The sequence below is a fragment of the Capricornis sumatraensis genome, chromosome 3, assembly GCF_032405125.1.
Source record: "Capricornis sumatraensis isolate serow.1 chromosome 3, serow.2, whole genome shotgun sequence".
Taxonomy (NCBI): domain Eukaryota; kingdom Metazoa; phylum Chordata; class Mammalia; order Artiodactyla; family Bovidae; genus Capricornis; species Capricornis sumatraensis.
In genome coordinates this window covers 28,048,770-28,065,026 of record NC_091071.1, presented here as the reverse complement: position 1 = coordinate 28,065,026, position 16,257 = coordinate 28,048,770, and the positions used below count along the sequence as shown (strand labels likewise).

Sequence of the window (16,257 nt, the reverse complement as noted above, 5' to 3'; positions counted from 1 at the left end):
CTTGTTTTATTCATAGCACTAATTAGCATCTGAAATTATTTCACATTTTCTGTTTGCTGATTTAGTGTCCTTTCTTACTACTACAAGCCCTTTGAAGACAGGTGTCTTGTCTGACATTTATTGTGCTATAAGTGAGTGCTCAGTAAAAATTTATAAACCTACTTGATGAACAAGTAGGACTGCTATGAAACTCACATCAAGAAATTAGTATTATGCCTGACACAGACGGTGGTGGTTTAGTCACAAAGTGGTGTCTGTCTCTTGCCACCCATGGACTGTAGCCCATCAGGCTTCTCTGCCCATTGGATTTCCCAGGCAAGAGTATGGAGCAGGTTGCCATTTCCTTCTCCAAGGGAACTTCCCCACCCAGGAATCGAACCTGGGTCTCCTGCATGGCAGACAGATTCTTTACTGAGCTACCAGGGACCACTAAAACAAAAAAAAATCATGATTACTACCTACATTTTTTGTTGTTCGGTTACTCAGTTGTGTCCGACTCTTTGCCACCCCGTGGACTGCAGAATGCCAGACTTTCCTGTCCTTCACTATCTCCCAGAGTTTGCTCAACCTCATGTCCATTGAGTCGATAGTGCTCTCCAACCATCTCATCCTCTGTTGCCCCCTTCTACTCCTGCATAGATTGTACTTAACTGTGTGCTGAGACACTGTCCTAAACGTTTTACAAATGCTAAGTGAACTCATTTCATCTCTGCATAATCCTAGAGGTAAATCCTATCACAAATCCCATTTTATAGATGAGGAAAGTAAATCACAGAGCATTAACTTGCCCTAACCAAATCAGTCAATCTTAAAGGAAATCAGTCCTGAATGTTCACTGGAAGGACTGATGCTGAAGCTGAAGCTTCAGTACTTTGGCCACCAGATGTGAAGAACTGATTCATTGAAAAAGACCCTGATGCTGGAAAAGACTGAAGGCAGGAGAAGGGGACGACAGAGGATGAGATGGTTGGATGGCATCACCGACTCAATGGACATGACTTTAAGTAAACTCCAGGAGTTGGTGATGGACAGGAGGCCTGGCGTGCTGCAGTCCATGGGGTCGCATCATGACTGAGCGACTGAACTGACTGAACTTGCTCAAGATCATACAGCTGCTAAGGGGCAGAGCTAGGATTCAAGGCCAGGTTCCAAAACAAATCCCTATAAAAAGAGCTCTGCTGCCTTTGCAGAAGATAATGATGTCGAAATTTTTATATTGGTTGTAAAGTTCTGGGAAGGACCTGGGACATTGCTTACTCTAAGCGGACGTAGATCTTTGTTCTATCTGCTTCGGAGAAAATCCAAGAACAGGAAAACGCAATCGGGGTCAAGGGCAGGGAGTCATATTTTCTTGAGGTGGCCCGCAAGTCCAAGCCAGTTCCCCCCGGTGTCTAGAGAGCAGCCCGCAGCCTCCAAGCTCGGCCAGAACCCTGCCCAGCAGCGGGAGCCTCCCAGAACCCCTCCCGCCAGCCCGCCTAGGGCCGCCGCGTGGCCGCGCCGCGCCCGGGACCTGGGGAAAAAAGTTTCCAAAAGGCGCTGCTCGGCGCTGATTGGCCGCGGGGGACGCGGTCCCGGGGCGCGGCAGCCAATGGACAACGCCGGCCGCGGGCGCGGGGGCGGGGGCGGTGGCCGGAGGCCCGGGGCTGCACCGCCCCCCAGCCGCAGCAGCCGCCGCCGCCGCCGCTGGTCCGCAGAGCCGGAGCCGGTAAGTGCGGAGCTGCGGCCCCCGGGGTAAGGGTTGCTCGGAGGCTGCCATCGCCGCCGTCCTCATCATCGCCACGGCCGCGGGGAAACTCTTCTGCCCGCCCGGCGCCCGCCGCGCTCTCGGGACCACCCGCCGGCGCGGTGCAGGGAACTTGGCGCGCCCCTCACTTGGGCGTCGCTTCCCGGGCGCTGGGCTCGAAAAATCTCCCTTCTCCGGAGCCTCCCTTCCTAACTTTGTGCCTTCCCACCCTTGTGTCCTGCACGCCCGGCTCTTCACCCTTTCGCCAACTTTCTTTCTCTTTCTGCGCTCGCCTCTCTCCGACCCCGCTGCCCTCCCCTCCCTGCTTGACTTCCTGGGCCCTTCTGCTCTGCTCGTCCCGGGTCCCCGGAGCCCGGTTGCTCTGCCCTGTTCCCTTCCACCCCCCGCCACCCCGACATCCTTCCTAGAGTCCCCTGGTCTCCCTTCTCGCTCAGTTTTCTGCCCCGCAGCCCTCGCCCTTTGCTCCTGCTGCCACCACCTCCCTTTCCGTCCTCGTAGCCCCCCGCCGTCCCCATGCTTGCCCACGTCCCCACCCCGCTGCCACCCTCGGCGGAGTCCTCTTTCCAAAAACCTACCCCCTCCTTGGCACTCCCCTCCCTTTGGGAACGTGTTTGGAACGGTCTTGTTCCCTCCGCCTTTCTTAGACCTCTGCTGCATGACGGCTCAGATTTCCCTTGACAGCACTTTGGGGAAGGGTTGGATAAAGGATGAAAACGCTTCTTCTAGAGCTTGAATGCGGTGACTGGGCTTACCTGCCTCTCTGAGGTCATAGGAAACCCCTCTGGGCACTGCTTTTTTGGGGGAACCTAAGGTTATCTTCTCCAGTCCTCTCAAGTTCATTGTCTCCTGAGGGCTTGACCTTCCCTGATTTCTTGGTCCAGGGTTTGTACCTGGCTGTGACTCTCTCTACTTGTAGGTCCCTTTAAATTCCTTTCTAAAGAAATGGCCTATGCAGCCTGTGCTGTACAGAAATTTCAGATTTTCTCTGTGAGTTTTGTTGATGTATTCTAGGAAAGGATGGCATTGTAGGGTGTGTGTGTGTGTGTGTGTGTGTGTGTGTGTGTGTGTGTGTGTGTGAGTGAATGAGTCGCTTGTGTATGCTGCGTGCTGAGGTCGCTTCGGTTGTGTCCACATCTTTGCGACCTGACGGACTGTAGCCCACCAGGCTCCTCTATCCATGGGATTCTCCAGGCAAGAATACTGGAGTGGGTTGCCATTTCCTTCTCCAGGGGATTTTCCCAACCCAGGATCCACCCCGGCCGGGTCTCCCACATTGCAGGCAGATTCTTTACCATCTGGGGCACCGGGGAAGCATAGGATGTGGGTAGGGTCCTTTGAACTTCCCTTGTGGCTCAGACGGTAAAGCGTCTGTCCGCAATGCGGGAGACCTGGGTTCGATCCCTGGGTCGTAGTCCTGGGACTCTCAGAGCCACCTATTATCTAATCTCTGACCAGTCCTGACCTCCCCCCCTCCACCATGGGTATTTCACCACTTTTGAAACTTGAATTTTTCCTCTTGGTGTGTCTTTTGTGTCAGATTAGATGCAGATGATCCATGCTCCTAAAGTGTCGGAGGCCTCTCCTTGGTGTGTTCTCTCCCATCTTGGATAATAGTTTCTTAACTTCGCTTATTCTGTTAGGATGTTATTTTTGTTTCCGGAGTGTGTTCTTTTGGTTTAGAACGTACAAGGCCAGAGAGATTGCACTCCCTTTGCTCACAAGATAATTCCCTAACAGGACCGTGCTGGTAGACAGAAAGTTTGTGCCTGCAACTGGTTCAATGTTTGCACCTCGTCCTGATTTGGGTGCTTTGGGTCTGCCATGCTCAGCAGTGCCTAGTACTTCGTAGGTGTTGGAATGGAGGAGAATACACCACTGTAGGAAAAGCTCGTTCTCTGGCACCTTGGTTCAGTAGCATAAAATTCTCCTCGGACAGTAGCTTTCTGGGTTTTTTGTTGTTGTTCACGTTTAAGCTCCTTAGGATTTCAAAAGCAATATATGCTTATTGTAAAAAACATTTATTGTAGTAGGTGTCAGGAACAAGTTCTCATCTTAGTGTCTGCCTTACTCCCATTCTGGTACCTCCTTCCAGACCCTTTCTGTTTATGTTCACAGCGGAAGGTACATTTGCAAACAAAAATGGCACTTTTTTCTTTTTTTTACACTTTAAACTTTTTTTTTAATTGGGCTACAGCCAATTAACAGCATGTGGTAGTCTCAGGTGAACAGCGAAGGGACTCATATACATGTGTCCATTCTCCCCAACCCCCCTTCTTATCCAGGCTGCCACATAACATTGAGCAGAGTTCCCTGTGCTACACACTAGAAAAATGGCACTTTCTTAACATAAACTTTCTTCCGTATCATTACTCTTAATTCTTAACTGCACAGTTTTCCAATCAGTCTTCAGTTAAGTTTATCCAGCTCCCCCTCATCATTACCCTCAGTGATGGTGTACACCCTTGGGCATATGTCCTTGCATGCCTGCTGAGGTTTTTTTTTGTGGGTAGATCATTTCAGACTTTGAAAGCACTGAGACAGAAGTCAGACTTGCTGACTCTTGACTGATTTTGCCCCAGTGATGTCACTTATGCAAAATGTAAAGCCTGCGTCATAAAGTGGAAGCTGTGGGAACCTGTGCTGGCCTTTGGCAGCTTCTTTCTCCCCCTCTCCCATGTGTTTTGATTGGGAAGGAGTGTGCTTGGGGTGGAGAAGTTAATCCCTGATGGTTTGTAGGTGTGGATTGCTCCTGACCAGCTGTGCTGGCTTTCTTCACTCGGAGCAGAGCTGAGAAAGACTGCTTTGTCTTTTCTAGAGTTTTGAAATCAAAGGTGTGTGTCTCAAGTGTGTTTTCAGACTTTCTTAATAAGTTTGATCATGGAAAACGTGCCGAAAAAAAAGCTTGCTGAAACGCTTTTGTAAGAGTAATAGATCTAAGCTATCCAGAACAGAAAATAAATACCTCTGGGACCACTAGATCCCAGGTTGTGCTTGCGTGCTGTAGCACATACACTTGAGGTGCCAGCAGGTTTGCTCACAGAGCTGCTGGGACAGGATGTGGCAGGATGGTGTCTTGAGAATGCAAGTTAGCAAGCTCAGTCTCTTGACACAGATGCAATAAATGCATGCATTATCCAGCTTGAAGACAGTGGGTATAAAGTGTATGCTATGACTACGCACTGACGCCTGCCTGTCACAGTGCCTTTTAAAAGACTGCTTGGCCCCAAAACTGAATCTGACTTCTATGCAGTCTATCGGCAACCCCAAAGAGACCTTGAATTTGAATTCAAAGTCTCCCTTGCACTTGGGTCTGGTTTGCCTCTCTCACTCCTTTGCATCTGTGGAGATGGGCAAGACATGTAATGTTTCTGCTCCAGCTTCCCAAGAAGCCCAGTGATTGCCTTACCAATCCCTGGGTCAGGAAGAGGCCCTGGAGGAGGGCATGGCAACCCACTCCAGTATTCTTGCCTGGAGAATCCCATGGACAGAGGAGCCTGGTGAGCTACAGTCCATAGGATCAGAAAGAGTTAGACACAATTGAAGTGGCTTAGCACGTGCACAGACACACACACACACTCTCTCCAGCATCTTAGAGGTAAACAGAAAGGGTCAAGTTGTTTGGAAATGACGTATTAAATGCCTAGCACCCCACAAACAGAAGGTGATGATAAACTCGAGTAAATAATGCTGGGAAAGGGGAACCTTTGCCAGTCATCTTGCCTGCTGTCTGTGGCAGACAAGAATGCCTTTTAGAACTTTTCTGAGATATTTCCAAGTGGAAAAAAATAAAGGTTTAGATTTTTAAGTGTGGTGTTTCAGAAGAAAATGAAGTTGAGCTGTTATTTCTTTCCTCTTAGCCCTGAGCATCATCTTCTTCTTCCCTCAGGGGTGTTTTTAAAATGCAGGGGTTGTAATTAGAACCACAGTGGAAGTGCCTCCTAAAACAGCTCAATTTCATTTCTTTACTGAGGCTTAAGTCCTAAGCCTCGCTGGCCATGATAACAGTGCCCTTTTCTGAAACTCGTCTTTGGTAAGGCTGCAGGATGAAGGTTATTATCCAGTAACTGTACTGAATATTCCTTATCATGAAAACCTGGGAAATGGGTAGTTTCCAACATGACACCCTGTCCTTCAGCCCCTTCCCATCATTGAGATGCCACTCAGGTGCTGAGCGAGAAAGGTTTTTCCGCATCCTATTAAGTCCCTTTCTCAGCCATTTGGCTAAGTGTATGGTGGCTTCCCAGATGGCATAGTGGTAAAGAATCTGCCTGCTGATACAGAAGACGCAAGAGAGAATCAGTCCCTGGGTCGGGAAGATCTCCTGGAGAAGGAAATGGGAAACCACTCAGTATTGTTGACTGGAGAATCCCATGGACAAAGGGGCCATAGTCCATGGGGTTGCAAAGAGTCAGACATGACTGAGTGACTGAGCATGCAGATACACATTAAGTATCCTAGGGATTTACAAAAACTAGCCTTCAGAGGGTCTCTTGCTTCTTTCCCTTAATCTCACATCCCCTTCCAGTGAGTGGTCAGCCTCTATGTTGCCCTGTGTTCTTTTCTTCTGCAAGCATTTATTGAATGCCTGTTATATGCCAGACACTGTTCATGGCATTGGGAATTTAGGGGGGAAAAAAATGATGGTGAGGATCCCTGTGTTCAAAACTTATATTCCAGTTGTTGCTGTTCAGTCGTTCAGTTGTGTCTGACTCTTTGTGACCCCATGGACTGCAGCACGCCAGGCTTCCCTCTCCTTCACCATCTCCTGGAGCTTTTTCAAACTCATGTCCATTGAGTTGGTGATGCCATCCAACCATCTCATCCTCTGTCATCCCCTTCTGCTCCCGCCTTCAATCTTTCCCAGCATCAGGGTCTTTCCTAATGAGTCAGCTCTTTGCATCAGGTGGCCAAAGTATTGGAGCTTCAGCATTAGTCCTTCCAATGAGTATTCAGGACTGGTTTCCTTCAGGATTGACTGGTTTGATCTCCTTGCAATCCAAGGGACTCTTCTCCAACACCACAGTTGAAAAGCATCAATTCTTTGGCGCTCAGCCTTCTTTATAGTCCAATTCTCACCTATGTACATGACTATTGGAAAAACCATAGCTTTGACTAGACGGACCTTTGTCGGCAAAGTAGTGTTTCTGCTTTTTAATATGCTGTCTAGGTTTGTCATAGATTTTCTTCCAAGGAGCATCTTTTAATTTCATGTCTGCAGTCACCATCTGCAGTGATTTTGGAGCCCAAGAAAATAAAGTCTGTCATTGTTTCCATTGTTTCCCCTTCTATTTTCCATGAAGTGATGGAACCAGATGCCATGATCTGCATTTTTTGAATGCTGAGTTTTAAGCCAACTTTTTCAGAAAAAACAGAAACACAGCTCATAAAGTGATGAAATAAAATGAAGCAGGGATTAATGTGGCAGTGAAGGGCTGGAGGAGGTATTTGGTGGGATCTTCAGAGAAGGTTCTCTAGGGAAGACGGTTCAGCTGAGGTCTGAATGGCAAGAAGGGACCCTGCGGGCAGAGATCTGAAGGAGGAGCATTCCAGGCAGAGAGAATAGCCAGTGCAAAGGCCCTGAAGCGGGAGCACGCTTGGTCTGTTCAAGGAACAGAAAGAAGGCTGTGTGACTGCACCGTAAGCAGGTGAGGAGCAGGGCTGTAGGAAATGTTTAGAGAAGTAGGCAGGGACTCATGATGATGAACTTGAACATGAGCTTTTTCCAAGCAGCAGGAAAAGTCAGTGTACCTTCACTGTTCCTGGTTCCTGACTTTCTCACCCTCCTGTACGCAGAGTTCCCCCGATGCTGTGCGGTTGAGCCTGTCCACACAGTCATCAGTGGCCACACAGCACTCAGTCACGATTGTGTGGACTCTAGGCTCTTAACACTGTAGACATTTGTCTGGTGACCTCATACTAGATGAGCTCTGGGCTCATTAGAGCTTGTGGCTTGAGCAGGGATTACCAGAATTAGGTTTGCCCTTGCCTGTCACCGTGGTAATTATTATCTATACTCTAGGTGCTCTTATCCTTTCTACTTTCAGCAAACAAGATCGTTCACTCCAGACATTCATTAGGCCTGTCTGATAGCAGAAATCCGGGCCTAACTGGTACAACCAAGAAAGGAAATTGATTACCCCTCCTCACCTTCAGTCAGGGATGACTGGACCCAGGTGTCCACCTCCTGGCCCTGCTGTCTTGTTTTGGCTTCATTCTCAGGCAGGCTCCTCCCTTGTGATAGAGAGATGACCACCATGAACGCTGATGGAAAGAGAGTTTCTTCTCCACTCCATCCCCCACGGATCCCGGCTTTACGGAGATATAATTGACATCTCACACGGTGTAAGTTTAAGGTGTCGCACATGGTGGTTTGGGACATGTATATATTGTGAAATTATCATTATACTAAGGTTAGTTACACCTTCAGAGAGTTTCTTTCTTGATAGCTCTTTGAAAGACCTGGGCCTGGACACTCACTGTCTCAGCTTGGGTTAGGTCTACCCCGAACCAATGATTGGCTCAGCTTGGGTTAGGCCCACCTCTGATCTAGTCATTGGCTCAGCTTGGGTTAGGCCCATTCTTGTCATTGGTTCAGCTTGGGTTAGCCCACCCTCGTCGCTGGGCTCAGCTTTGGGATAGGCGCACCTCTGAGCCTGTTACTGATGCTGGAGGCATGAGTAGTCACATGCCATCTCCTAGGTACAGTGGCTGATGACAAGTCCACCTGAAACCCATGGAAGGAGTGTAGAGTTGGTTCCCCCAAGAGAACACTGGGGTGCTATTACAAAAAGATGGAAGAAGGGATGCCAGACTGGGGGAAAAAGTCAAGTTAACAACTTTCTACTCCCTCTAGCTTCTCTGCTTTGATCAAGCTTTCAGAGAAACCCTGTTCCCCAGAAGGGAGTGGGTGGGGACATGGCATGTTTTTTCTGAATCAGGGAAGGGCGAGAAATTTGAAGGGAGAGCTGTGAATCCAGGTCCTAACAGATGTAGAGCTGTCGGTAAGTGCTTTACTCAGAGGTAGGTATTGTTGTTCAGTTTCTACCAGGGACCCACTTGGTTGGTGATCGTGTCCATGTCAAAACTGACTTATTTAGTGGAATGATTTTTTTTTTTTTTTTTTTACTTTACAATATTGTATTGGTTTTGCCATACATCAATATGAATCTGCCATGGGTATACACGTGTTCCTAATCCTGAACCCCCCTCCCACCTCCCTCCCCACACCATCCCTCTGGGTCATCCCGGTGCACCAGCCCCAAGCATCCTGTATCCTGCATCGAACCTAGACTGGCGATTCATTTCTTATATGATATTATACATGTTTCAATGCCATTCTCCCAAATCATCTCACCCTCTCCCTCTCCCACAGAGTCCAAAAGACTGTTCTATACATCTGTGTCTCTTTTGCTGTCTCGCATACAGGGTATTTTCTACCTAGATATTCGGCTTGTTAGTTATATCTTGCAGGGTTGGGGGTTGTGTTCCTTCTTTTGTCCCCAAAGACAGAACCGTGAGCTATCTTGAAGGGAAGAAACGACTTTGGAGGAATCTCATTTGGATTCCTAATAACCTTTTGACAAACTCAGAGTCTTAAACAAATTGAGAAAATAAGCTATTAACATTGAGAAGCGCTATCAGCAAGGAGTCCAAGGACTGAGAACTGTTAAATAGAAATCTGTTCCTGACCTCTGTCCTGGATAGCTCAGCATTCTCAGAGCCTATCACCACTCCCCTCTGTTGTTCAGTCACTAAGGTCGAGTTCAGCTGTTTGCGATCCCATGGACTGTAGCACGCTAGGCTTCTCTGCCCTTCACTGTCTCCCAGAGTTTGTCCAAACTCATGTCCATTGAGTCAGTGATGCCATCCAACCATCTCATCCTCTGCTGCCTGCCTCCTTCTCCTCCTGCCTTCAGTCTTTCCCAGCATCAGGGTCTATTCCAGTGAGTCTGCTCTTCACATCAGGGGGCCAAAGTATCAGAGCTTCAGCTTCAGTCATTCCAGTGAATATTCAGGGTTGATTTCCTTTAGGATTGACTGATTTGATCTCCTTGCTGTCCAAGGGACTCTAATTTGTCTCCTTTCTTCTCACACCCAGTTCTCCAAAATCCTGTCTTACTTCCTCTTCCTCACCTCCTAGTCACTCCTCCACCCCCTCTATCCCTCCTCCTGGTGTTGAAACCATTCTTGCTTACATCACCGGTGACCAACATTTCACCAAGTCTCGTGGGTGGATATTTTCCAGAGCTCGTCTTACCAGCTTCTCTCTTGCATCTCGGATACCATGGAACCTTCATTCCCCATTCTCCCCTGGAGACTGTCTCCTCCAGTGTAGTCACTTTCTGGTTCTCATCTCTCTCACTTGTCTCCCCTGTCTCCTTCCATCATCGTTTCTTTCTTTGCTCAGCTTTCAGATACTGGCACTCCTCAGAGTTCCATAAATAATCCTCAGTTGATTCTCCGATGGTTCAGTCACAAGGAAAAGGGAAGAACCAGCTCCCAACTCATGACTCTTAAATTTGTGTTGTTAGCCTGGACTTCACCCCGAGTTTCAGATCCGGTGTGCAATCTTGATGGATCACAGGCAAATCCAACTAAAAGTGTCCGAAGCTGGTGTCAAGTATCCCCTCACCCTGCAGACTTCGCTTCTGACATTCTCCATCTGTGGTGATGGGGATGGTGGGAGCACCTGGTTGTCTAGATGAGAACCCCTAAGCTGCCCTGCTCTCCTCTTCCCTCCAATGTAGTAAAATCAGCAAATCCTGGTAGGTGTATCCATCCTTGGAATGTAACATATTGTAATATAATATAATGAATGTAATGTAAATAATGGACTGTAGTTTGTCTGGGTTTAGTTTTTAATTTTTTTGGCAATTTTTTTTTTTTTGCCACATTTAATCCAACATAAAGTTGAGGAATTCCCTCCCCCCCCATTAAAGATCAGCTGTTTAACCAGATGTGGGTAATAGCTTTAAAACTTTCTCTCCTAGACATTATGCACCAAGAAGAGTGAACTCTTCTCCTCCTTTCCACAATGGCGGACGCGGGCAAGACCTTCAGCTCCGAGGAGGAAGAAGCCAACTATTGGAAAGACCTGGCTATGACCTACAAGCAGAGGTCAGTTCCCCGAAGTTCACCTTGCGTTTTCTTCTCACAGTGATGGCAGGGAACATTTACTGTGGGCCTGCTGTGTGCCAAGCCCTGTGACGAACTGAACATACATCATTTCAATTAAATCTTCATGATGGCCCGTAGAGAAACCATTCTCACCCCATTTTACAAATGAGGTCTGAGCCTCAGTGACAGCAAGTACCTTGTTTGAGGGCACACAGCCGGGTTGGGTGGGGGCGGGGGCAGCAGAGCTGGGATTTGAACCCCAGAGCCTAGGGGGTCCTAAGCAAAAGGCTGCGCTACTTCCCAGCTTATTTTCTGGCAGAGTTTTTTGTTTGTCTGTTGTTTTTTTTTTTTAAGTGTAAACAGTTTCTTTTTATTGTTGCTATTTTGTAATATAGGCAAAATTATTTAAGTCAATAAATTTTTAAGGAATTTCTCATGTTCTGATTCTTTCCACTGCCAATCACCTTAGTTCCTCCAAAGTTATACTATTCAAGATAAGTAAGCTATGAAAAACTTAACATTCAGACTTTTTTTATCTTAGGTATTGGCATATCCCAGTAATCTGTACCACTCTATTAATAGGGTGTGACACTTTAGGAATAACTATGATTTGAACTTAACACATTTTTAGAGAGTATCAAATTGTGGCAGTATTTTATCAAGTCCCAGATGCCTTATCTGGTCAGCCTTCAGGTGTGTGGGAAAGAACTCACTATAGTTAGCAGTCTAGGCTGTTACAAGTTTTTAAATTTGAAACCAGTGTTTCACTGCCCCTATCTGGGAGCTGTGGGTGTGTGCGTAACATTGTTTCTTTCATTGTTTCTCATGGATTCTTGTAATCTGCTCAGGCAGGTCTTATACCAGCTCCTCTGAGGCTCCTCTGATGTCTTTATTCTTAGTTTGATTTAAAGTGAAAGTGAAGTCTCTCAGTCTTGGCCGACTCTTTACGACCCCATGGACTGTAGCCTACCCGGCTCCTTCATCCATGGGATTTTCCAGGCGAGGATACTGGAGTGGGTTGCCATTTCCTTCTCCAGGGAATCTTCCTGACCCAGGGATCAAACCGAGGTCTCCTGCTTTGAAGGCAGACCCTTTACCATCTGAGCCACCAGGGAAGGGCTTGTTAAAAAAAAAAAAAAAGCCTTGAATTTTAAGGATTGAGAAGCCAGAATTGGGTGTTTGGGATATGGAGCAGGGACCCTAGATAGTGGTATGGTAAGTGAACCTTTGTATTATGTCCAGTTTCTGCTTGTAAATAACTCTGCAGAGAGTATACAGTCTGAAGTATATTTACTATACCTTGGGTTCCAGAAACTACACATTAAATGAATGAGTGGACGGTGCATTGGTTAAGAAAGGGCTGTGGCGTCAGGCACACCTGGGGGCAGCTCTGCGCCCTGTTTCTGACTTGTTTGACCTTGAGACGTGCGTGTGTGTGCTCAGTTGCTCCAGTCGTGTCCGACTCTTTGTGAGCCTATGGACTGTGGCCCGCCAGGCTCCTCTGTCCATGAGATTCTCCGGGTAAGAATACTGGCGTTGTTTGTTATGCCCTCCTCCAGGGGATCTTTCTGACTCAGGGATCGAACCTTCGGTTCTTAGGTCTCCTGCATTGGCAGGTGGGTTCTTTACCACTAGCGCCTCCTGGCAGGACCTTGAGACAGATGACCTCATCATCTGTATAATGAGAGTAATGACAGTTCCTGCCTCAAAAGGCAGTTGAATAAAGAGCAGATCCATGTCTAACACTCAGCAACGCATAAGCGCTCAGTGATGAGCTGACATCTGGGAATCCTGCAGGGCAGAGAACACACAAGAGGAGCTCCGGGAATTCCAGGAGGAAAGCCGGGAATATGAGGCGGAACTGGAGACACAGCTGCAACAAACTGAGAGCAAAAACAGGGACCTGCTGATGGAAAACAACCACCTTCGCATGGAGCTGGAGACCATCAAGGTGAGGGGGTGAGGGGAGACATACCCAGGTGTGTGGGTGGGCGTCCAGTGCCCGTGACCAGAGAAGGGAACCTGTGGGTGTGGCCCCCTCCCACCCCTAGAACTGTGGGCATGTGGGGCACTTGAGCTCCCAATGCCCCTGTAAGAGACAGAGGATGAGATGGTTGGATGGCATCACTGACTCCCATGGATGTGAGTTTGAGTGAACTCTGGGAGTTGGTGATGGACAGGGAGGCCTGGCGTGCTGCAGTCCATGGGGTCGCAAAGAGTTGGACATGACTGAGCGACTGAACTGAACTAAAGAGACAGGTCTCACACGTGTCCCATGGTCATGCTTAGCAATCCCACAGCACATGTGGAAGGTAGACTTTTCTAGAGTATGGATCATGGCTGGAATTGCTGATTGTTATAAGGCCCAGGGTTATGCTGTCTGGAATGGTAGCTCCTGTAGCCACTTATCTCTAGTGGGCGTCAGTGTGAACACAGAGGCTGTAGAACGTCTCCATCATTATGGAAAGTTCTGTTGGACAGAACTCAGGCTCCTCAGCCTCTGTTGACATTTGAAGCCACACGACTCTGTTGTCAGGGCTGAGTTTTACGTTGCAGGGTGCTCAACAGCATCCCTGGTCTGCACCCACCTGACGCCAGTAGCGCCTCCTGCCCCAGGTGGTGACCACAGAGGTATCTGCAGACATTGCCGAGTATCTGGAGAACCATTGCTCTGAGGGGTAAAGACTGGACACTCTGTACGGGTTAGCAGACGATCACGAAGTGTTACATTGACCTAAGAGACGGCTCTGGGCTCTCACTGCCAGGCAGGGTTACCTGGCCAGCTTTGTAAACATCAGACAGGCCTGGCCCCACCCCACCCTGAGAGTCTCGTTCTCAGGAAGTCTGGGTGGGGCCCCAGCGGGCCTGCGTGTCTTTTTTTTTTTTTTTTTTTCTTAATTTCTTGTCTTTTTTTAAAAAACAGAGCTGCTCATATTTATTTTGATGAGCCACAGTGGGGAAAGAGCCAAGGTCCTGCAGTGTGAGCCCAGAGCTAGGTGTGATGCACAGGAAAGAGGTGTACCCTTTGCCCCTGGAAGCCTCGTGGGGAAGACAAACCTGAGAGCCAGAAGCATTTAGCGAAAAGATGCTCAGACACAGGCAAGAATGAACGTCAGGTGGACCTTAGGGATCTGGGTTTACCAGCACACAGGAGAAAGTGGGGTGAGCAGATGGATTGGGGAGTGAGGGATGAGGAGTAGCATAGGAAAGACTCCACAGACTTTGGAAGCTGAACGGTGGACTCTGAGCTTTAATGGTGTAGACCACAGAGCCCAGACTGGCCATCCACAGGTTAGTCTGGCCTATAGATGTTGTTTGCTTAAGCCTTTGGTGGTTTTCACTCAACATTTTATCATGAAAGCTTTCAAGCACACAGTCAGGTTGAAAGAATTTCCCAGTGAATACCTGTACATCCTAGGCTCTGCCAGCGACCTCTGCCACACTTGCTCTTTGTTATCTGTCCATCCATCAATCTGTCTTCCCAGTGCATTTCAAAGTGAATCGCCAACTTCTGCATGCTTCTCTGTAAATATTGCAGTAGGCTGTTAACTAGAGGTGAGGGTTTGCTTATGGTTCATTCTTTTGATAGCAACATTTATCTCTTTAGTGGTCTTTTAAAAAAATATTAATATCTGCATTCAGAATTGTGAGGCTTTTTGTAAGAACTTGGAGTTTCAGTTTCCTTTGATCGTCCTCTGGCGGCTCCTGCCACCCCAGCTTGGCCTTCGTCCATACCTGCAAAAGGCAGAGTCGTGGTTGTTTAGAGCAAGGTCACTCCAATCCCAGCTACTATCCCATCATCTCCCCAGCTCTGACATCAGGGGCTGAGTGTCTTTTGTGGGTTACACCTGGCCCACATCACTTACTTTGTTAACAGGCTGACTGCTGCCCTAGGCACTGGGGAACCATTACAGCTTTTACACTGAAGGGGGCCTAGGGCCTAAAGACTGGTGGTTTGAACCATGGTTTGGAGAGGGTAGGAGGACCCGCGCAGATGCTGATAAATACGCATTTGCTAAGTAATTAGGCACTTCCAGACCAAGCTCTTGAACTGGCAGAAGACCTCTCTGTGAGGTTTGTGAGCCACATGGTGAGGAAGGGGATGACCTCAGAGTGAAGAACGACCCCTGGCACATATTTCTGTCACCTAAGAGAAAAGTCTTCAACTGAGTCGGACTCCTTGACAACTGGCTTATTCATCGCCAGATGAATAAAAAAGCTTGTAAGGGATCCAACAGAGCGTCTATTGATGCCTCCATCAGCTGACAGTTTATTATAATTAGCCCCAGATGAAAGCCCAACAGCTTTTTCATGTCCCCAAGTTCAAAGGACATCATTTGAATCTGTGTGCTGCTGGACAAGCCCGTTCACCGCGTCCTCTGGGAACCCGTGTAGGAATTTAGGTTAATGGCCTTGGATCCTGTACTCTCCTGTTCTTCTTTTTGAGAGTGCACCCAGGCCAAGGGTGGGAGCGATCTGAGCCACGCCTGGGAATTCGCCCAGCCTGGGCCCGCTCAGCCCCTGCTTGTCTGAGCTGAGACGCTTCCTGTGCTCATGGCCAGGAAGTGGAGTATCTGAGGGGGCTGAGTGGCATGAGGAGGCGAGGTCCCAGCCCTGTCCTGGCCCTGTAACCGTCTGTCCTGAGGCCCTTCTCTTGCGATGGCTCTGGCCACGCCTTTCTGGCTCCGGGCACCATTACCTCACCCTCCCCAGAGCCTCCAGACTGTTTCTAGCAACAGCTTTGTGTACTGGGCTGACTGAGTGAAGAAGAGGAATGGGCTTGTTTTTTTCACTTTCACATTAGACTTCCTGTCGGAAGGGAGTGTCTTCGTTCCTGTTTGTGGATGAGGGAAAGGTGGTGAGATTGTTGGATGACAGAAAATAATTTGAAAGTGGAGCCAGACAGGGAGAGAATGGGAGTGTGTGAGTGTGTATGCACACGCGTGTGATCAGTTCCTCTGTGAACCAAGGTGGAAGTGGTCCAGGGCCGTTGAGTGTCGTCGTTCCAAGAGCACGAGCCCGGGTCGCCCAGGATGGGTCTTTGCTCAGTCGTTTGGTCCTGGTTGACTCTGGACTGACGATGGGCCTGAGTCTCCGTTCTCACACCTCGGAAATGGCGGTCAGTCAGGCAGCGGGAGGGGTGTCCTGCGCAGTAAATGCCTGCAGTAAATGCTGTTGTCGTTGAGTTACTGAGACGCCATGGGCTGTAGCCCGCCAGGCTCCTCTGTCCATGAAATTCTCCAGGCAACAATACAGGAGTGGGTTGCCATTTCCTGCTCCAGGAGGTCTTCCTGACCCAGGGATCGAACCCCCATCTCCTGCTTGGTGCGGATTCTTTACCACTGAGCCACCGGGGAAGTTCACAGTATACATTAGCTGCTGTCACTGGGGGGCAA

The 16,257-nt window shown here is 48.5% G+C and overlaps 1 protein-coding gene across 2 annotated transcripts in view; it reads left to right on the top strand.

Moving 5' to 3' along the window:
* Nucleotides 1-1,645: 1,645 nt before the first annotated feature.
* NDE1 (nudE neurodevelopment protein 1) overlaps nucleotides 1,646-16,257 on the top strand; it is a 35,562-nt gene continuing 20,950 nt past the window's right edge. The window contains exons 1-3 of one of the 2 annotated variants that reach the window (XM_068968259.1): nucleotides 1,646-1,705; nucleotides 10,735-10,861; nucleotides 12,659-12,812. In XM_068968259.1, coding sequence (XP_068824360.1) covers nucleotides 10,779-10,861; nucleotides 12,659-12,812 — 237 coding nt within the window. In that variant the 5' untranslated portion in view covers nucleotides 1,646-1,705; nucleotides 10,735-10,778. Of the gene's footprint in view, nucleotides 1,706-7,970; nucleotides 8,087-10,734; nucleotides 10,862-12,658; nucleotides 12,813-16,257 lie in introns of those variants that run through there. The other variant, XM_068968260.1, reaches the window with a different exon arrangement.